Source organism: Arachis ipaensis, chromosome B03 (genome assembly GCF_000816755.2).
Source record: "Arachis ipaensis cultivar K30076 chromosome B03, Araip1.1, whole genome shotgun sequence".
Classification (NCBI taxonomy): Eukaryota; Viridiplantae; Streptophyta; class Magnoliopsida; order Fabales; family Fabaceae; genus Arachis; species Arachis ipaensis.
Genome location: NC_029787.2, coordinates 25,352,107 through 25,373,792, shown reverse-complemented (window position 1 = coordinate 25,373,792; position 21,686 = coordinate 25,352,107). Strand labels below are relative to the sequence as shown.

The 21,686-nt window shown below is 35.8% G+C and overlaps 4 protein-coding genes across 5 annotated transcripts; 3 read left to right on the top strand and 1 right to left on the bottom strand.

Moving 5' to 3' along the window:
• Positions 3,143–5,529, top strand: LOC107630159 (polyubiquitin). Its single transcript, XM_016333223.2, has 2 exons — positions 3,143–3,299; positions 3,998–5,529. The coding sequence occupies exon 2, from the start codon at positions 3,998–4,000 to the stop codon at positions 5,369–5,371; it is 1,374 nt and encodes a 457-aa protein (XP_016188709.1). The 5' UTR covers positions 3,143–3,299; the 3' UTR covers positions 5,372–5,529.
• Positions 5,901–8,645, bottom strand: LOC107630161 (E3 ubiquitin-protein ligase RING1). Its single transcript, XM_016333225.2, has 3 exons — positions 8,294–8,645; positions 7,889–7,971; positions 5,901–6,699 (listed from the first exon to the last, which is right to left on the bottom strand). The coding sequence occupies exons 1-3, from the start codon at positions 8,444–8,446 to the stop codon at positions 6,108–6,110; spliced, it is 828 nt and encodes a 275-aa protein (XP_016188711.1). The 5' UTR covers positions 8,447–8,645; the 3' UTR covers positions 5,901–6,107.
• LOC107632862 (dehydrodolichyl diphosphate synthase 6) lies at positions 10,176–12,257 on the top strand (the record flags this gene model as incomplete). The annotated part of the gene is given in 2 exon segments (XM_021118500.1): positions 10,176–10,787; positions 11,727–12,257. A coding segment is annotated over 1 exon segment (64 nt), but the record flags the coding sequence as incomplete, so codon positions are not given.
• Positions 14,160–19,618, top strand: LOC107630160 (pentatricopeptide repeat-containing protein At4g04790, mitochondrial). Of its 2 annotated transcripts, XM_016333224.2 has the most exons (6): positions 14,160–14,517; positions 14,883–14,942; positions 15,091–15,741; positions 16,259–16,438; positions 18,380–18,444; positions 19,257–19,618. In XM_016333224.2, exons 1-6 carry the CDS (start codon positions 14,349–14,351, stop codon positions 19,365–19,367), a joined length of 1,236 nt encoding a protein of 411 aa, XP_016188710.1. In that variant the 5' UTR covers positions 14,160–14,348; the 3' UTR covers positions 19,368–19,618. The 2 variants fall into 2 exon arrangements, with proteins under 2 accessions (XP_016188710.1, XP_020974158.1); XM_021118499.1 differs by lacking the exon at positions 16,259–16,438.

Sequence of the window (21,686 nt, the reverse complement as noted above, 5' to 3'; positions counted from 1 at the left end):
TAAGTGACTTCTTTAGGGAGTTGTATGCTACCAAACTAAGGGTTGATGGTCTTTTGGTCATGGAGAAGAACATCCCCGTCATATTGTGTAAGCTAGAGATGATATTTCTCCTTGATTTTTTATGTGATGGAACACTTACCAATTCACCTGTCTTAGGAAGCATTTATAGCCAAAGAAACTTTTGTATTTTGTTCATTCTATTTTAAGCCTCATCTTAAAACCCAAATGATAAAGAAGATTTCCACCACTACATGGCAAAGCGTCTTCAACAAATGTTAGAGGACGTGTGGATGTGGAAGAACCACCTGACGCAATGGCTTCAAAATCAACATTAATAAGACGTATTTGTACTGGGAGACGAATGAGGATTTCAGATATCGTCAGGCCACAAATAGGACCAACAAGGCGTCGGCTAGGGCGTCAAATTATACAAGGGGTTCGGCCACGATTATGAAGAAAATGGCCAAAATGGTATAACTTCTTTAAATATGCTAAGCTAATTTTATCTTTGTTTCTTTAATTAATTGTCACCTTTTTAAATATGCTTATCCAATATGTGCGGACAAAGTCGCTGGACCATCCTATTTTCATGGCAGAGGTCTTCAAGCAAACCCACATGTTCAAGGAGAATAAAGAGAAGTTTGTTAATCAGTGGTCTACGAAAATTTATGTAAGTAATCGACTTTTTATAGAATTTAATAAAATACTATCATATCTATAGTTATGTTAAAATTCACATTGTATATGTTAGGATTTATACAACCAGAACTTCGAGGCCAGGCATAGCAATCTTAGTAAACGGGGGACGATGGTAACGCTTCGAGCACATCCGTGATGGATCCTAATATCGTATAGCACTAGACCGCATCCGAGCCACAAAAGAACCGCATCTTGAAATGGGGTCTTTTCTACCAGCAACCTGCGTGCGTTTACCTTCAGGATTTCCTCAAATTTGGTCACCAACCTTAAAGATCCGCCAGACTTAGATTTGTGTGAGTAGGTCCATAGTCTGATCTAAAGCCTGCATGATCAAGTTCACTAACTATATTTGACTGAGGAGAGGTATAATGAAAAGATGCTCGGAATGTGGAGATAGAATCTCTAAAACAGGAACCGGAGTAGATACAGCACATGCGGCAGCAAATGACTATCTACTATGAACAAATGTGCATGAGAATAACGGTGTTGAAGACGATTCTTTTTCATTTTTACTTGTACCAGCATAAACACTAGCACCCACCGTGCTGCCGCATCAGAATCATCGACGAGGTCATCAGATAGAGGACGATGACGATTTTAGATGATAAATAATGGTGGTTGATTTTAATAACTGATTTTAATATATATGTAATATATAGTTATTATATTTATACCAGGTGACTAGGTCGTTAGCATTTATAATGGTTCCTTATCTTATGATGATTAAGTCGTGTTCCTTCAAATCAGCATTTAAGAGATACGACCAATGCATTAATATGACAAATACAAAACGTGTCCTTTTGATAAACCAATTTGTTTGAAATTAGATAGGAAATGTGGGCTCTGGACTAGCGTTAGCATGGCATGTCCCGTTCTTAAACCTACAACTGTGGCACTGGGCAAAGAGTTGGTTGAATTAATTGAAATGGTTGATGCCGATGGCAGGCAAAACTCAAATGGTGCTAGAAAAATCCATATGACAGTTCGTTATTATAAATAGGGGTGTGCATGGATCGGGTGAAATCAGGTTTGATGTGATCCAGACTCGACTCGAAATATATATCGGGCTTATTTATTAGACTCGAACCCGACCCTAGACTCGATGAAACCTATACACTTTCGGGCCACGATTATATCGGGTAAAAACTGGGCCATTAACATTACATAACCTTAATGCCTTCTTATAAACTAGCATGTGAAAATATCCAAATTTTTAAGACTCCAACCATTATTTGACATGGTAAAATTCACTTAGAAAAATATAACAAGAACCAACTCTTCTCTGAAATTAAAGCATAACCATAATCAATACTAATATTGTCTAATAACACCAAATATTTAAATCAATACAAATAACACAATATTATGTATTAGTCTAAAATTTTATGCATTTTAAACATAAAACATTAACTTATAGTCTTATAATAACTAATAACAAAATATATATATATATATTAAGATTTACAATACTTAAATTTCACATAAGAATAGCCATCATCCATTACTAATAACACAAAATATTAATTGTTTATGATGACCGGGTCACCAGATCGAGTTTGGACGACTCAAGCTATGGCAGGACCCGACCCAAAATAATGATCGGGTCTATTTTTGAGGCCCTTATTCAGTCCTAAACCCAATAAAATTATACAAAATTAACCCCTAAAATATTTAGAGTCGGATTGAGCCTTTGGGTCGGATCGGACCATGCACGCTCTTAAAATTGTAAATAGGGAATAGGGGTAGCGGATGAAAATTTACCTATTTTAGTGTATATATATATATGAAACTTTCCTTTTGTAACTAAGTTTTTCTTCCCCCAACTTTTTATTGTTATTTAAGTCTACAATTGGGTGTAAGCAAATCGGCTCCATTCAGTCGATTATCATGAATTTATAATTTTAAATTAATTGGTATAAATGATAATATTCGATTTATTTATTTGTAGATCAAATTTAATTCGATAAACTTATTTTATATATCTACAAATTTTATATCAAATACAAACAAATACAGTAGATGTTATTCAGATTTGTCCAACCTTATATAGAAGATGACTCCTCTAAAATCAATTGGTGATGTAATAAGAATTCTCCTTTTCATTTTGCCCATTGAATTATGTATCACCATTTGGGAATCAGATTTTAATTTTTTATATCTTAAACCATATAGCAGCAATTCCCCAATGTACTCATCCTAATGGGTCACTAGTTTTCAGGGCTGGCCCGTTAATTGCTAAAACAAAAAGAAAATGAGGATGGAAGATCGAAGATTTGAACCAAACAAAAAATAAAAGTAAAGAAAAAGAAGCTCCGAGATTACTCTGGAACCATAGATGATTAACGGACTCTGTTATTAATTCTGTTAAAAGTCATTCTAATCTTTGCTTATCGTCCAGGTTAACATTAACACGTGGCACATTTTTATTCGTTGCTTCAGCGATATTTTCGTCATTAAGTCGGCACCTCAAAGCCATAAAATTCGACCCTTTCTTTCAACCCTCGTTATCGTACGCAACTCGCAATTGGAAATACGAAAAAGTTCTTTGATCGCAAAAACCTAATCTTCTTGATTCTGTTAATCGCGATCTTTGTTTCAAGGTATGTCTTCGGATTCTGGCTACCTGCTTTAATTGGTTGCTATTATCTGATTATAGAGGGCGTAGTTTGATGATTGCTTTAGGTTATTGATGATTATTGCTTTTGCATTTGCTTATTATTTTTTTGCTTTGATTTGTTTCCGATTTAGGAGAAGTGTGTTAGTTCTTATTGATTTTCTTTCTTTCATTTAACCTTGTTTCCGATCCGATCATTTTTTAATACGAACTCGGAAATTTTGATTAGGTTATGCTTCTCGATATATTTATGCTTTGTAATTTAATCTTTCTTAAATTTTCTTTCTTTCATTTAACCTTGTTTCCGATCCGATAATTTTTTAATACGAACTCGGAAATTTTGATTAGGTTATGCTTCTCGATATATTTATGCTTTGTGATTTAATCTTTCTTAAACAAGTCAAGTGTTTACTGTCTGTTGTTGGAAGATTGGTGCCAAGATATGTTTTTTATGTATTGAGGATCATGATTAGGGTTTCTGTATACATACTGTCATAGTACTGAATCGGTGAGTCTCATAATTGGTTTGCGGTTTTTGGTTGTTTTGTCAAAGCTGTAGAAAGTAATGGTTTCTGAACTGGTTGCGGTTATGATTTTGTTGAGATTAGGTTTGTGATTTAATTTTCAGTTTGATGTCTAAGTACTCTCGGTGGTTGAAAATTTTGTGGCTTTTGTGTTGAACAGATGCAAATCTTCGTGAAAACCTTGACGGGCAAGACCATCACCCTTGAGGTGGAAAGTTCCGATACAATTGATAATGTCAAGGCCAAAATTCAGGATAAAGAAGGAATCCCTCCTGACCAGCAAAGGCTTATTTTCGCCGGAAAACAACTTGAAGATGGTAGAACCCTTGCCGATTACAACATTCAGAAGGAATCCACACTCCACTTGGTGCTTCGTTTAAGAGGTGGCATGCAAATTTTCGTGAAGACCTTGACTGGGAAAACCATCACCTTAGAGGTCGAATCCTCAGACACCATTGACAATGTCAAAGCTAAAATCCAAGACAAAGAGGGTATCCCACCTGACCAGCAGAGGTTGATTTTTGCTGGGAAGCAGCTTGAGGATGGAAGGACACTAGCAGATTACAACATTCAGAAGGAGTCAACGCTTCACTTGGTTCTCCGTTTGAGAGGTGGCATGCAGATTTTTGTCAAGACTTTGACAGGGAAGACCATAACACTGGAGGTGGAATCCTCAGATACCATTGACAATGTGAAAGCTAAGATTCAGGACAAAGAGGGCATTCCACCAGATCAACAGAGGCTCATCTTCGCCGGTAAGCAGCTTGAAGATGGAAGGACGCTTGCAGATTACAATATTCAGAAGGAGTCCACTTTACATTTGGTGTTGCGGCTCCGTGGTGGCATGCAAATCTTTGTCAAGACACTAACCGGAAAGACAATAACCCTGGAGGTCGAGTCTTCAGACACCATTGACAATGTCAAAGCAAAAATCCAAGACAAAGAGGGTATCCCACCTGACCAGCAGAGACTTATCTTTGCTGGTAAGCAGTTGGAGGATGGAAGGACCCTTGCTGATTACAACATTCAGAAGGAGTCCACCTTGCATCTTGTTTTGCGACTCCGAGGTGGAATGCAAATCTTTGTCAAGACCTTGACCGGAAAGACAATCACTTTGGAGGTTGAAAGTTCTGATACAATTGATAATGTGAAGGCGAAGATTCAGGACAAAGAGGGTATCCCTCCGGATCAGCAGAGGCTCATCTTTGCAGGGAAGCAGCTTGAAGATGGCCGTACTCTTGCTGATTACAACATCCAAAAGGAATCTACTTTGCATTTGGTTCTGAGGCTCCGTGGTGGTATGCAAATTTTTGTGAAGACCCTGACGGGGAAAACCATTACTTTGGAGGTCGAAAGCTCCGATACCATTGATAATGTGAAGGCGAAGATTCAGGACAAGGAGGGTATTCCCCCGGATCAGCAGAGGCTCATCTTTGCTGGCAAACAATTGGAGGATGGTCGTACATTGGCAGACTATAATATCCAAAAGGAATCGACCCTCCATCTTGTCCTTCGCCTTCGTGGTGGCTTTTAAACATGGTGTGTATGACTTTTATTGTGGCTTGGTATCCTTTTCAGGTCTTAATGGATGTTGCTTGTTTTTCTATGTTAATTGGAATTGTGTAATAGTTTGAACATTTGCTACAGATAAAAAGTACTACTCTGTTATATAAAATTGCACTATTTTACCTAGATAGTATTTTTTTTTAAAAAAATAGAAAGTACTTATTTAATTATTGCTATAACAACATAGTTAATAAACTTTTATAGAATTGTATATCCCCCACCCACATAACGAGGCGCATACCAAGCAGAATTTGTAAAGGAGTAGTAATGTATAAGTTGGTGATCAAAAGTTTCCGCACAAACTTTGCAAGTGTCTCCATTTTGAGTGAAACCAACCGACCTTATGCTGTTGTCAGGAATTGTTTGAGCTGCCAACACAATAAACAATACTTGATTAAGATTATTGCAAGAACATACCATCTCCTTCCATACTGAGCTGCAAATGGGTTTTATATTATTTAATCAAATTGTTTTTCAATTGAATAGAAGAAAGTAATAGACAAAACGCTCTATGGATTTAAGTAGGAAAAAAGAACATAGCATGGGATGATTATGTGCTTGGATGCACCATGGACTTGAATTACCAAACTCGCAAAGTCACAATTCAGCAGTACATATCCCATCAAATCTTATGTAGAATATGTTTGCGAAGTTAAGACAAAGCTTCTTGCCAACACGAGAATAACAAATTCTTGTGTGTCCTACTAGTACATTCCATTCCCCAACTGAAAAGCTTCTTCCATGGCGCTCAAAATTGACAAAAGCTCACCAGCAATTAGTTCACTTGGTTCCATATTTGCAATGTTACTGCTATTGAATGAAGAAGGGTAAAGGTTCCCTATAACTCTCTCAATTATCACAAACCTACAAACTGGGCACTGTCCTTTGCTTGTTACCCAAGGCACTATGCATTCCTCATGGAACATGTGGTTACATGGTGTGACCATAACTTCTTCTTTTGCCTCAAAATCTTCCAAGCAAACAGCACAACTCTTACCTTCTTCATCCTTGTCTTTCTCCCTTTCTCGCACACCATTCGACCCGTTGTTGTTGTCGCCTCTGTAGTATAGGCTGAGTCTCCGGGCTAGCCGCTTTGGCACGGGGTTGTAGACTTCTTTCTTGAGCTTGCTAAGAGCCATTGACTCAGAATTTTCTACTTGTGGGGGAATCTCTGTGGTTGTTGCGGTTCGCGGCGGTGATTGCCGGAAAATATCTCTGAACCTGGGGTTTGAGCCCCTTCCTATCTCGCCATTATTAAAATGAAATTGTTGCCTGTTATGTGGTTGTGCTTGAAAACTGCAAAATGGTCAAAGTTGGTCAATTAAATCAGCTAGGATTTTCTTGAGTCTTAACCCCTCAAGCTTATGTTTTAAAGCTCCTACTGAACAAAACGAGAGTGAATCGAATTGTGTTTATTAAGTGTGAAATTCACAGGGAAAATTTGGAGAGAAAATAGTCACTAGATTTGGGTTATTGGGTATGAAACACTTGATATTCATGATGCAGCTCATTGGTTTATGCAACTACTAAGATCAAATATAATAAACTCTACCCTGACTAACTACCAAAGTTATACGCACTGGTTAAAACGTTTGTGCACTGTAAATAATAACATTGTGCCAGAATTATGCTCCTGGTTTCTTCCTTTTACTTTCTTAATAATGGAAATTTGATATGATTTAATTCTTATTTAGGCTTTTTTATTATTTAATTCATATTTGAACAGATATTCAAATTGGTTCTAATGAATTTTTGATAGAATATTTTGGTTTCTAACAAATTTTTATTCTCTAGAAATCTTTAAAAATTATGTTTGTCGTACAGATTGATTCATCCATTATTTCGAAGAAAGGCTTAATTTGTCATATAATAATATTTTTGTGATCTAATAGCCTTATATAAAAAAATATGTGCACTACTACCGCAATTATTAGATACTCCCATGGGACAAAATTATTCCATCTATTATAAAACTTTTATAACAATTGGTGTTTAAATTTATGAAAGAATAAACATTTAAATTGGTGTCTAAAAAATTTATTATTCTAAATATTTGTTAGAATTTGTTCGAGACTAATTTTTGCATTTATATTTCTTAAAAAAATTTACACTAAAAAACTTGATTAAGAATTGAGTACAAATTTAAGATATAGGAACCTAGTTAAAGTTGGAGACTTGGAGTATAATTACAGGTAAATACCTAAAATTTACAGACTTAATGGTTAGGAAAAAAAAATTACTAAATCCTGATTCTTTAGCAAATCTGTTTAGCTGGTGTCCTCTGAAATTTACATAAAACAGAATACTTTAATTCCTATAATGTGTATACCATTTGGAATGAGCATCAATAAATACTCAACCAATATGAATATCAAACTAATCAAGAGCAATCATATTTATATTAAGGAATTGTTCAATGATAACCTATTACCTACTTAAACAATTAAATTAAATTAAGGCAAATTATATTTCAATTTGGTCTTACTTTGGAGCAGTGTGGCGTCCTGATGATGGAGTTCTGCTTTCCCACACCCTCCTTGGATCTATCACACCTGAACTCCTGTTACCCTGTTATTATAAACCAAAACCATATACAAAATTGTCACAAATTGAATTTTCTTTTTGATTAACTCACGTGTCGTGTAACAAATTGTTAGAGATATAATTATTCATGTGTCTAAATTTTTGGGAAAAGTAGTATCATAACAAGATATTAGAACTTCTATTATAGAAATGTATTGTGTTCAATCCTTGTCACATAAATCCAAAAAGAGGCTTTGCTTAAAGGGACGACGTATTAGAGATATAACCATTTACTGTCTCTTCCTATCAGCTTAAGCTTTTGGAAGAATGACGCAATAAAAATTGTATATATTATATGTATACTTACAGTGTTATGGTTAGAGCGAGATCTGTAATACACAGGCACGTCATTGGAATCACTATTATCAAAAGTGTAAACATTAAATGCTCTTCTATCACTACTTGTTCTGCGAGAGCCAGGCAAAGGCATGAAATAATTGTTCATATTATTGTTGCTCATGATGATTTCACCTTCCTCTTCAAACTGAACATGTAAATAATAATAAGTGTAATGGGTTCCTTACTTGGGTTGTAAATATAGCTTCCAAGAATTTGTAAACTTTGGAAATTAATGGTGCTGTTCATTTAATTAGTTGTCACAAAGAACATATACTAAGTAATGTTGTCACTTCTACTCTCTCTGCTTTTGAGTTCCTTTAGTTTCTATTCCGATTCAAATCCTTATTCTTACTCCATGTTGATGATGCTTTTCTCTAGTGGCTGCTGCTCAGAAATGAATAGAAAGAAATCAAAGAATCGTATTCTTTCATGTGCTAATGGATCCTTTTTATATATATTTATTTCTGTGTTTCTTGGAGCATTTGAGAATTAAGAGGATCGAAATGCGTAAATTAAATGAGGATCGAAGAGAATACATTTAAATTAATTTTAAGATGCTCATAATTAGAACAATTAATAATTAATTTTTTAAATACAAAAATATTTAAAAAACAATAAAAATAGCCTAAAGTTACTTTATTATCCATCAAGCTTTTTTATTTTATATTTTTTAGTTATAGCTGAAATAATTTGTTAATTTTAGAGGTAATAAACTCATAATTATAAATAGGTTTAATTATTTTGTTAGTCTCTATAGTTTTGCAAAATTTTCAATTAGGTCCTTATACTTTTTTTTCCTTTGAATTGGGTCCCTGTACCAAATTTTTTTTCAATTGAGTCCTTATACTTTTTTTCCTTTTATTTGAGTCCTTGCACCAATTTTTTTTAGTTGGGTCCTTATACAATGAAGCCAATTACTATTAAAAGGGACCTAATTGAAAAAAAAAATTGATGTAGGACCCAATTAAAAAAAAAAAATATAGAGACCTAATTGAAAATTTTGCAAAACTATAAGGATTAACAGAATAATTAAACTTTATAAATATTAGATATATAAAATTATATATGTTAAGTTAAATAAAAATAATTTTGGGTTATTGTATTTCTTAGCATTATTATTTTAAATATATATTATGTATCAGACTAATATCAAGTGTTAAAATTGTATATGATGGGATTGGTAGATTTTTGTTGTCAGAGGTAATTACTATGACAAATTCAACTTTTTTGAAATTAATGTTATTTACATTTTTCATATTAAAATGAGAACTCATAATGCAAAATACATGGATAAAAGGATTCAGTTACAAGATGAGCCCTTTTTTATATATCTGCACCACCACCGATCCATCTCGCCATTCCAGTTGACGAGGCGGAGGAGGGCGACGAGGAGTCAGACGAAGAATACGTGGCAGATAGTACCGACAGTGATTCTTCTGAAGGGGGCGATGGGGAGGAGTTTGTACCCGAGACACCCGCTCAGACTGTGGCGCGCCATGTCTTGCCTCCACCTCACCCAATTCCGGCGTTATTGGCAGTGCCAAGTCACTATCATAGTCTGGATCTGAACGCCATGCATGAGAAGACTCCATTTTCTGACACGGGAGAAGAGGATTACAACCTAGATGGTGGGGTAGAGTTTCGGGTCGGCCACAGGTTCAAATGCTGAGATGCAGTGCCACAGGGTGTGAAGAATTACAGTATTGCAGGAGTGCTAAGTACCGGGTAATCGAATCAAACCGATTAAAGTACCATGTGTAGTGCCAGCAAGCTGCGAATGGGTGTCAATGGAGCCTCCGTGTGGCCCTTCGGCAGAATATAAACAGTTCGTTAAGTAACAGGTCGTAAGAAGTTACAAATTAATTTAACTAAATACAGAAATAAACATTTGTTACCTCGCAGTCATAGGATACTGGTAGATCCCTCTATCTGGTGGACACCACTAAGGAAATCTCTGGTAGATCCAGGACATCAACAATGGAGTGCAGTCGGCGATGTCCGTGACGCCCCACTGTGCCGCCGAACCAAGGTTCTGAAAACCGGACCGGACCGGCCGGTCGAACCGATTCAACTGGGAACCAACAGTGCAAGCGGTCCGGTCCTCCCTTTATAACTGTTCGACAGAAAACGGTGGAAAACTGGCAAACCGGCCGAGAACCGGTTGGTTGGACCGGACCGGTAACCAGCCGGTTCGGATAAAACGGCACCGTTTTTAAACTTGTAAAAAAAAAAAAAAAGAAATGGATCCACCGATCCAGTGATCCCTCGTGACCCAAGCCCCCCTTCTTTCCCCAATCATTCCTTCATCCATATTCTGGAGAACTCTGAATGAAAGAAACCCTAGCCGCGTTGCCCTCCGCTAGCCCTCCATCGTCGCCGCCTAACCCAGCTCCTCAGCGTCGCCGTCTAACCCAGCTCCTCTTCGGCTCTTCATCTTTGCTGGCTTCTCGGCACGGACCCAGGTTAGTGGCTTCTCTTCTTCATCTTCACTTTGGTCGTCTTCTTCAATTTTTGCTCCATTTCTGATTTTTCTTCAAGTCTGCTTCAATTTTTGTTCAAGTCTGCTTCGGTCTTGGTTCAAGTCTTCTTCAATTTTTGAAGTTTTGTTCAAATCTGTCTTGTATTTGCAGATGGTTTGAATTTTTGTTCTGAATGTTTGAAGGTTGGTTCTGGATCTGTTGCTATTGCTGATGGTCCTTGAAGTTTGGTTCTGAGTGTTTTGTTACTCTGTTTTCTAATTGCTGTGAATATTTGAAATTTTGTTACTCTGAAAGTTTGGTTCTGGATCTGTTACTCTGATGGTTTGAAGTTTGCTGTGAATGTTTGAAGTTTTGTTACTCTGATGGTTCTTTTAATTTTTCTCTGGTTATTGATGGCTTTGTTTAGTTTCTGAATGCTCGGTTCTTCTTCTTACTTTTAATTTCTGAATTTTTTGTTCAAATAATATTGCTAATGTTCTTCTTCTTCTTCCTTGCTAATGCTCTGTTTAATTTAGTGTCATCACTGTTGAGTCTGTTTCAGTGTTTTGAATGTCTGATACTCTAATTTGTGATTTCTGAATCTGAAATTAATTAAATCATTGATTTTGTGTTGTTGAAATTGTTGATTAAAATGGATTTGTTATGCTGCTGTTGCCGTTTTTTAATTTTTAAGTATGATGTTTCTTAATTTTTGTTGAAATAGTTGTTGATTTCAGGGTTTAGAGTGATTATTTGTTGGTAGTATTTAACTTTTGTTGCTGCTTCTTTTTTCTTTCTTCTTTTGTTTCTTACTGATTTTCTGTATTGCATTTATGTTTGACATTGTTATTGCTTTAGCTGTTGAGCTTGTATCTTGATAATGTGCTTCTGTTGCTTTAACTCTTTCTAATGCTAACTTATAACAAAGTTTTCTTCTGGCAGGTTTATCTTAGACACTTTGAGTTGCATTGCGGAACACATCCATGCACAAAGATACTGGAGGTATTACAAGCAACCTGCTTGGAGGTTTATCCAACTGTCTTAGGAGATGCATATTTGGTATATTATCTATGGGTCCTATGCCACATCATATTGCTTTTATCATGGATGGGAATCGAAGGTTTGCAAAGAAGAGTAACTTGGCTGAAGGGATTGGTCATAAGGCTGGATTTCCATCACTCATTTCCATGCTTAGGTATTGTTATGAATTAGGAGTAAAGTATGTAACTGTCTATGCATTCAGCATCGATAACTTCAAAAGAAAGCCCAATGAGGTGCAATCCTTGATGGAATTGATGTGAGAAAAGATTGAGGAGTTGCTTCAAGATGAAAGCGTTATCAATGAATACGATGTTAAACTACATTTTATTGGAAACTTGCAGTTATTGGCTGAACCTGTGAGGATTTCAATGGAAAAGGCAATGAAGGTCACTGCTCACAACAAACAGAGAGTATTGTTAGTTTGTGTAGCCTTAACTACCTCATTTTTTGGTGTCATTCCTTTTATACTATTTAACTTGAGTTTGTATATTAATAAGATTATATGAATTTGATTGATGACGTTTAATGTAGTTTTTTAAATTTGAAAACTATTTTAATATTTATATTATACTATAATTATATTTTAGGATGTTTATTTATAATTTATTTATTATTTTATTTTAAAACGATTTTTCCAGTTGAATCATCGGTTAGATCGGTTGGACCAGTAAACCAGTGAACCAGTAGTTAGAACGGTTTGATGACCGGTCCAGTTTTCCGAACCTTGCGCCGAACACAATGACTGGTACGTCTAGGCCAGCACGGTTGAGCCCCAAGACAACGCCCGGCACTGCCCGAAGTCCCAGAGGAGAGGGAGCCAACGCACGTGAACCAAGTTGTTCGACTTGTCCGTCATCAGATATCCTCCGATCAGTAACAAAATGTAGCACCTGGCATACTATCAGAGGGTCTCCGGCTCGTCTGTAGGGGCATCTGGCGGACACGATCCTGCAGCCAAACAAGCTTGAGCGTGAACGACTCTTTCCTCTGCACCGCCTGCTGTGGAGCTACCGGAGGCTTGGCACCAAGCAGCTGCTCCACCAACGCCCACGTCACCACACCTACCAAAGTCACGGAGGCACCCCCAACTGGGGTCCCGTGTGTGCGTAGGCCAAGGTGGTACGCCATGTCCTGCTGGGTGATAGTGACATCACCCTACGGGAGATGAATCGTGTGCGTCTCCCGATGCCATCGCTCCACGAATACCGAAATCAGGGAATTGTTAAAAGTAAAATCCCTAAGGGACACTGTGGCGCCGAATCCAGCCTCAGCGAGATACGGGACGATGGCGTCCAGTGGAAGAAGGGTATGACTCACTCGGCGAGGCAGTAGAAGTCGAGGCCTCTGAAGAATAAAAAATAATTCAGCCTTATACGAAAATAATTTTAAATTTTTTGTTTATTGAATTCTTATACTATTTTTTAGTTTTGTAATTAGATCAATTTAATATGATTCACAAAAATATTAAAGTTAAATAAATATTTCTTTCTAACTTACATCTACTTCTACCTAAGAACATATTTCTATGTTTCTAACTTACAAATATTTCTAAATTACATATTACATACTAAACAAAACTTAACTACAATGTTATAAGTAGTAACAACCTAGAACAAGTAAAACAGAGTTTCAAACTAATAATTATGTCATAACAACCTTACACAAGCAAATAGAGTTCTAAATTTTTACTAGAGACCTAGTGCTAAAGCTACAAACTATGTTCTAGTTTTTAGCAATTACCCTAACCATGGCCACATACAAATAACATTTTCATATGGGATTGCACAGAATTAAATAGAACAAAACTAACCTCAAAGTCGGCTACTCTGGTGTAATGTGACGTCTTGTTCAACCTGTTGATATCTCCGTCGTTTCCCGCCTGGCGCGCCATCGCGGTATCAATCAATAATATGATCAGAAAGGGATAATAGAGAGGAGAAAGTGGTTGACAAGGTCAAACTGGGGCTAAAAACACGCATGTGAACGATATATACTTATAGGCGTCAACAGACCTTATCTCGTTTACACTGTAAACGAGATAAAAGAGGGATATTGATTTCGGTAAATATTTTTTAAATTATTTATTTCGGTAATTATTATAATTATTTTATTTATTAAAATAAAGTTCCAATTAGTATGTGGTGTGTTTGTGTGTAATTCGAACCAAGCTGGTTCGAATTATGTGTGTGGAGTTCGAACCAAACTGGTTCGAACTACATATAAACGTGCATTGGTAAATTCATGAAGCAATTTTAATTTTGGCTTATTCACGTAAATTATTTTCTCCCTTGCCTTATTTTTGTTTTTTACCCTAATAATAATAGCAAATTCTTTTTCTTCTTTTGTTCGTGCTGGGTTTGAGTTGCAGTCTTCAATTGCATTCAAAGAGCCACTTGCATAACCAATCTTTGCCTCATTACTTCAGAAATCCGAACGCAGTGCAACACAACAACAAACCACCTCATTCTAAAATCGACACGCTAACCGTCATCTTCACTTCTTCGTCGTTTTTGTAGAACTTAGATGCGCGCCTCCACCATAAGAAAACTATGCACCCTCAGTACCCTATTTCGCCGTCACTCAACACGGAAAGCCAAGGCACTTGCCTCTTCCCCTTCCGTTTCCATTTCTGAGCACAATGCTTCTGAGTTCAACCACTCTTCTATGAACCTCAACCGTGTCCCTTCTCGAGGTAACCAAAAAAAAATAAACTTTTCCATATTTGCAAACAATACCCAATCATGTCTCAACTTTTTTTTACCCCTAACCACCATTACCGTTGTTCCTCATTTCTCAGTAGCTTTTGAACTTCGTTGCATTAATGGGTTTTGCTTCTTGGAATTGAGGGGATCGAAACAGAATGATAATAATAATAATAATAATAATAATAAATAGAGTAAAGTAGCTGGGTTTTTGTTTTTCCACCTAAAGAGGATAATAATAATAATAATAATAACTGAACTTTGTGTGTGATCAAATGCTTTATTTTTTTGTTGCTGTATGATTGGGTTCCCTCTGTTGTGTTCGTAGTAACGTTTTTTTCTTTTGAATTTTTAGGTGCAGAGGATTCTCCTGATGATGATAATACGTCTTCCGAGGTTTCTTCTATATTGTACAGTAAGTGTTTGTGAAATTTACTGTGAGAAATGCGGAGTACTAAAAGTTTTGACTTGGTTATGCTGCAATTTTGGAATGTTTCCAGACATCTTAAAATGGTTGATGCTAATCTTTTGGGGTGTGTCTGTGCACCCTTTTCGTTTTGCAGGTCCATCTCTGGCAGAGGAACCTGTTGTCGTGAAAGAGGAACCTGTTGTTGAAGAAGTTGACTATGGCAAAGCAAAAATGGAAAAAGTAATAGATTTCACGTGGTCTCCTAATCTGTCTGCTGGCGACCATTTGTTTAGACAGAAGGGTGTAGCCCATGAGAGGAAAAGCAAATGGATTTTTAAACTCGTCAGCGAAGATCGTTTTGATAGGTTAGTTAAAATGTGTGCGAAAAGACTAGGAACAGAGGTGGCCTTTGATGTGTTTCGTCAGCTGGGTCGAGAGACTGATGTGAAAGAGTTCAATGCATTAATAAAGATGAGTATACAGAAGGCAAGGACTACTAATAATGAATATGTTGCCATAGAAGAATTGAGTAAGGCTTTTCGCCTTTTAGAAAATATGAAGGAGTGCGGTTATAAGCTAGAAGAGGAAACGTACCAACCACTGCTTAGGTATGCCATAGACATGGGCATGGTTAAAGAGTTTCAACTTTTCTCTGATGTGGTCAGAGCTGAGAATCCCTGTTCAGTTTCACGGTTGGCTTACTATGAAATGTTGCTGTGGATAAGAGTTGAAGATGAAGAAATGATTCGAGATATTTGTGAATATATTACCGTAGAAGATGACCAAGACACTTCTGCTATGCGAGGTTGGTGAATCTATGTTTCACGAGCATGAACTTTTTATAGTTTATTTCAGATAACAGTAACATATATTTGAATCTACAGCACAGGTTTTTGGCAGTACCATGTGGGACATTCATGATTTGCTTTATTTTAATGTAGAGACTATGCTGATGCTTTTTACAAGAGATCCTTTTTCATTTGATTTGGGATCGTGTGCGATGCATTGTGAAATGGAAATACTAAATATTCTGCTTTAACTTGTTATCTTTGTTGGACATGGGTGTGCTTTGTCATTGTACTGCAATTAACAAGTTAGTCTTTGTTCACATCTTAGATATTAGAAACATGGTTTGAAAATTCATGCTAAATTTTATTCCCAGGACATAGTTAGCACCTAGCTTCATAATAATAGAGGTGATTGTGCCACGCCTAACCTGACACATATTGATGCAATTTCGCTTATTGTGTGTTCCATTGTAAAAGGAATTTTTGTTACATGTGGCACTAACATACGTTAATTGGAATCAAATCTTGTTGCAGAAAATTACTTATTGGCTCTTTGTGAAAGTGATCTGAAAATCCAGATTACAGATGCATTGAAAAATATAGATATAACAATGCTTTCATCTGCAAAATCTATAGCAAGTGTATTTCAATCATTAGGAAGGCTACAGTTGGAATCTCTTGCCAAGAATTTACTTTTGGATTTGAGAGCACGAGGTATGACTATGACCTTATACTTATTTAAGCTCCTTTGAAATAGTACAAGAGGAGGATCATTGTTCTGTTTTGAAAAGGAGTCTTTATACATGTGTATGTTAGTATGTATGCATGCATGTATTTGTTTCCTTTTTGTGTTTCGGATTCTCTTGTACTAATATATAGTACACGGATCCACTGCTGATCAAGTATAATCCAACTATTGCACTTGCTTAAGTAGTTATTATGTTGCTAGTGACAAAATATACAACACATTGAGGGTATAGATCATACTATGCTAATCACGTAGTCATCATGTAATTATAACTTGAGAGTTAACCTTAGGAACTTCTTTACATTCATTTGCATCTGTGTAGAGACAGATTCAAAATCCTTTTCTATGTAAGGAGACTTCTCATTTAGTTAGCCTTTTCCACATCCTTAGAGATATCTTCTATCCACAACTTTTCAATCCAGCGTTTTTATCATGTTTAGGAATTCACCTAGTCTTGGGTCTCTTTAACTTTGTCATCCTGTCTCCTTGTCTAGGAAATAAGTCTCTGTCTCTTGTGTCTGTGTTAGGTACTTGGGTATTATGGGGTGCCCAAAGTCCCATATTGGGTAGTATGGGATGCTTGATGTTGTATTTAGGAGATTAGCTCTTAATGTTTGGTTTCCCCACTAATTGGTGTATTTGGTTGGGGCATAACTATATTAGATAGCAAACACGTGGATAAGAAAGTTTGGGCAGAATTGGATATTTGGCCTCTATTTGGTGTAAAACTCATGATTTTTTAGAGGGTTTCCCCTCTCAGACATTTATAGAATCTGAAAACTCCACTTTGTTAATTACCTGTTTTTTTTTCTGCTTTTGTTGTCTGTCTTAAAGACGTTCTGCTTATACATGTAATGCATAAAACAAATCTTTTGATATATTCTTTCGTCTAAATCTCTTCGATCTGGTTGAAGCTTAATATTTGGGTCCACAAGAGTCAAGAGTGTCACCCACCAGTCCCAATTTTGTCCAAAATATCAAGAACATATTTCTTCGAGAGATGACAACTTTGGTTTTTGATTGAGCTACTTCAATCCCAAGAAAAATATTGCACCTATTCCTGTTGTATGATTCTAATACATACTCTGAGAAGGGTGGGAGCAAGAAAGAAGATTCTATTGAGGCAGCAACAGGGGGCCAATAGAATTCCTCCTTTACTAGCATGAATAGGAGACATAAAAGAGCAAATGGTGGGGAACCACCTGTGTAACTAATTAGGCCATGTGCAAGAGTTAGCGGATGGGTGTGTGATCCTGGGCCGATTCTGTTAGGGATGAGAGAAAGATTCTCGTTCTATAGAGGAAAAAGGGATAATGAGAAGGCAGGAACGAAGACAAAATTGGGAGCGGAGCATGGGAGTCTATCTAACACTACCATAGTGTTTTTCTGCTCTATAATTTCCTGCATTTCCAGTATAATTCTATAACTGGGGAAGGGGTGATTTCACACTAATTCATTCCTACCCCAGCTCTTCTAGTTCTATTGTTTATTTCTATCTCTTTTTCTTCCATTTGTTATAGATTCCTTTACAATCATTACATGTAATGGCAATATTATCCATGTAGGCAACTAGATTGATGGATTGACCAAAGGAAGCATGTTTTTAGAGCACCAACTCCAAACATTTAGAAAGGCACACCATTTCTAATAGGCATTTCAAGTATTTGGATTCAGAAGTTCAATTCCAATTATGAGTTAAATTCTAAGCACCAAGTAGAGTTTGAGCCAAAATAAATTAAGACATTAGAAATCTATTTCCAAGTGGAAAGAATGAGTTGATGTTGAATCTGTTGAGTTCTGGTTCTGTACTTTTGTTTATCTAGGGAGTTGTGTTTTACTCTAAAAAGTTGTCCTTAATGGTGGTCTTTTATAAGTAATTAGAGTTTTTCATTTTTTATGTAATGCAGATTTTGATGAAGAAGATATTTCAGGCTTCATTGCTGATTATGCTGTTAGCATTCCAAATTTAGCGGTAAGGAACTTCTCATGAATGCTTCTAGTAATGTCCTTGATGCTGTGTGATGTCAGGAGGCTCGTCAGCATATCTATATTTTGCTGCCTTCTCTTTTCCCTCTTCCTTTTTTTTAGAAAATTTCATTAAGATGAGGAAAGGGAAAGACAAGATTGGGTGGTAAGAGATCCCTTCCAAAAGCAAAGCAAAAGAAAGATTTATCTATAAAGCATAGTTTTCCAATCTTTCAACATGTCTGAAACGGAAGTCCTTTAACCTATGTTTTAACTTTTACGTTTTCAAGATAATTGAGACTTGAGTCACTGTGGATGTTATATAAATCTAGTTGGTCCGTAAGTTTGCGTATATTTTACCTGGGACAAACAACTTTTCCATTTTCCATATCTATAAAATGACCGATGTGCATCTAAAATGATTTAAAACCGTTTTCGCCCACTTTTACTGATTTTGGCAAAAAGAAGTGGTACACATGCTAGTTGAACAGTGGACGGATATGTACCTTAATAAGTGTCTGAGCAGACATAAATCCCTGGAAGTGATCATATCTTCTTAAATTCAGTTATATAGTATGTGCATTATTCAATTTATATATTATGCAGAATTGTTTGCTGAAAGTTGGTAGATAATTCTGAGGACATGAGGGGAACAGTAGGGTGCTGCTGGAAATTGGCTTCTCCCATGCCCCTAATCACAAAATGTTATAAATTGTGATCTTATTTCAGAGATGTGGGAAGAAGTGTTTTCAAAGGTGGCGTTTGGCATAACATTTCCGAAAATAATTTCTTTCTTTCTTTCTTTCTTTTTTTGCTTAGGTTGAAGATATCATCTCAAAATTCAAGAGTTTGCATGATCTATTGGAAGTTTTACATTCATCGTCATCATATGAAAAGCTGATTATGTATTGCTGTGATTTAGATATATGAGTATCATTTGGTTACAAGAGCCTCTTCCATCAGATTGAAAAAGGATGGTAGAGTGAAAATGATAACATGACCTATAGAATCCCTGGAGTGCACTGAAGCACTTCTCTTGGCATCATCCTTTGCCTGACCATAATATGAAGAGCAAACTTTGGACAAGATGATGAATGGTAATCTGTTTATTCATGTATTTAAAAAGAAGTCAATGAATAAAGTAATTTTTTCATATAATTTATTCTTAGTCTTGTCATAACTCCACTAGTTCCACAACCGCTTCTTCCTTTGTTCTGTCTATTGACATTTGAGGACTTGTCTTGTCAAAAGGATATAAATTCATAAGGAAACAGTAGAAAGAAAAAAATTAAGGTGATATTGACCGAGATCTCTCTTGACCACTTTATTCAAAATTTTCAGATTTACAAAACAAGGACAAATTCATCACAAAGTGGCTCGAATGAACATCGAAAACAAGCATAAATATGCTTTAATTAATCCTAATCTTTACTTCTTGTTTAATTTAGTCACTAGACCTCTCAACTACCAAAAAATGCTCTCACAAAAACTGGAACATGTTGGCTATAGTGCAGTTTTCGTTTAGCCAAAACTGTTGTAAAAGGTGTTAGAATTTGATTATTTTGAACTTGAATTTTGTATTGCTCCTTAGGTGCGCTCCATATGGATTTTAAGAGAGGTTTTTTAGACACATAAGAGGACAATAATTCATCATGATTACTGCTGAAAAAATAAAAAAAAAAAAATAGAGAAAGAACAAGAGTTCACCTTGCCGAATTTTCGGTAAAAACACGAAAATTAGTAAAAATGGGTAACAAATTGTGTTTGTATGGCTTGGATTCTTAAAGAACACTTGAAGAACAATGGAAGAACAGTAGGAATGAAGGATGGGACGTGGAGGAGAAGTGCAAGAATTTACTCTCTTTCTCTTTCTAAAACTTGGTTATTTTGTGCAAAAATGCATAAAGTGTTTCATGAATTTTGTGATCAAGATAGGATTCCTTAAATAAAACTAAGGTGAATTAATTGTGGTAGAAGGGACTAAGAATTTCGTGGTTAAGGTCTGAGGATTAATGAAGAAGGGGCGTGAAAACAAGGAAGCTTGATCAGCGCTTGCATGTCGAGCTTATCCACAATTAACCACAGTTAGTTACTTAGAGTTAAAAACACAGTAGAGAGGGATGAGAGGCTAAGAGGGAGGGGCGTGTTGCTTGGGAAACAAGCAAGAGAATTCGGAGTCTCTAATAGTCGTTTACAAAATACTAGTCAAAAATTCGGTTCGGGATAACTTTTACCATGTGGTAAAATAATTAATGGCTAAGATTTATTCTTAAAGAAATAAATCATGAATGGATGGCTAATATTAATCTTAGGACACAATTACCAAGGTAGAAATTACTTTTGCCACTAATTTTGTTTTTGGTTATTAACTTTTTCCCGACGCAAGAAAAATCGTCACTAAAAGTGAATTTCCGGCTTAAAAAGCCTATAGTGAGAAAAATAAACCAATGACAAACAAGTGTTTATTTTTTACTAGTCAAATTTGACTTAAAGAAATTAATTACCCTCATAAAGTCAAGTTTGACTTATTAATTATCATTTTCTAATTTATTTTTGTTTTTTTATCATTGGGTTTGCCTCACTAAAAATTATTGGATCGTAGTTCAAGATTTTGCAAAATAAATTACAAAATTGTTAGAAAAATCAATTTATTAAAAATCGAATTCTTACATCCCTCAACTCATCATCATCATTATCATCATTCATGTCTTCTTCTTCTAAATCAATATAGTTTGTTTGATCTATTTTGTTGTTCGATCTAAATTGTTTGTCTTACTCCGTGTTACACCTGATTCATTCAGCCTCTCTATTCCGTCACAGCTACTCATATTGATGTCGTCATATTTTTTGGGAATGTAATCAATCTCATCTTCTACTAAATGTAGGTGAATTTGCATCATGAATATAATTAATATATGACCACACAAAATTTGGAATTTGATTTGTAATCTAATTAATTGAATAAATCATTATGACAAAAAAAAATGTATTTGATTATCATAAAATATGATAACACGCTCCTTTAGCTGAGAGTGTTATTTAAAAGAATAGTGCTAGGAGGCCAGTAATTTTTGTGTTTTGTAATCATTAATTGGCCATTAATAGTATTTTTAATGGTATGAGATTATATCCAATAATAAAAGATCACTCACTTTTCTTTTGATGGTTAAGTGCTGACCACAAAACACAAAAATTGCTGACCCCTAAACTTTTTCTATTTAAAAAATATATATTTTTTATTATTGGTAA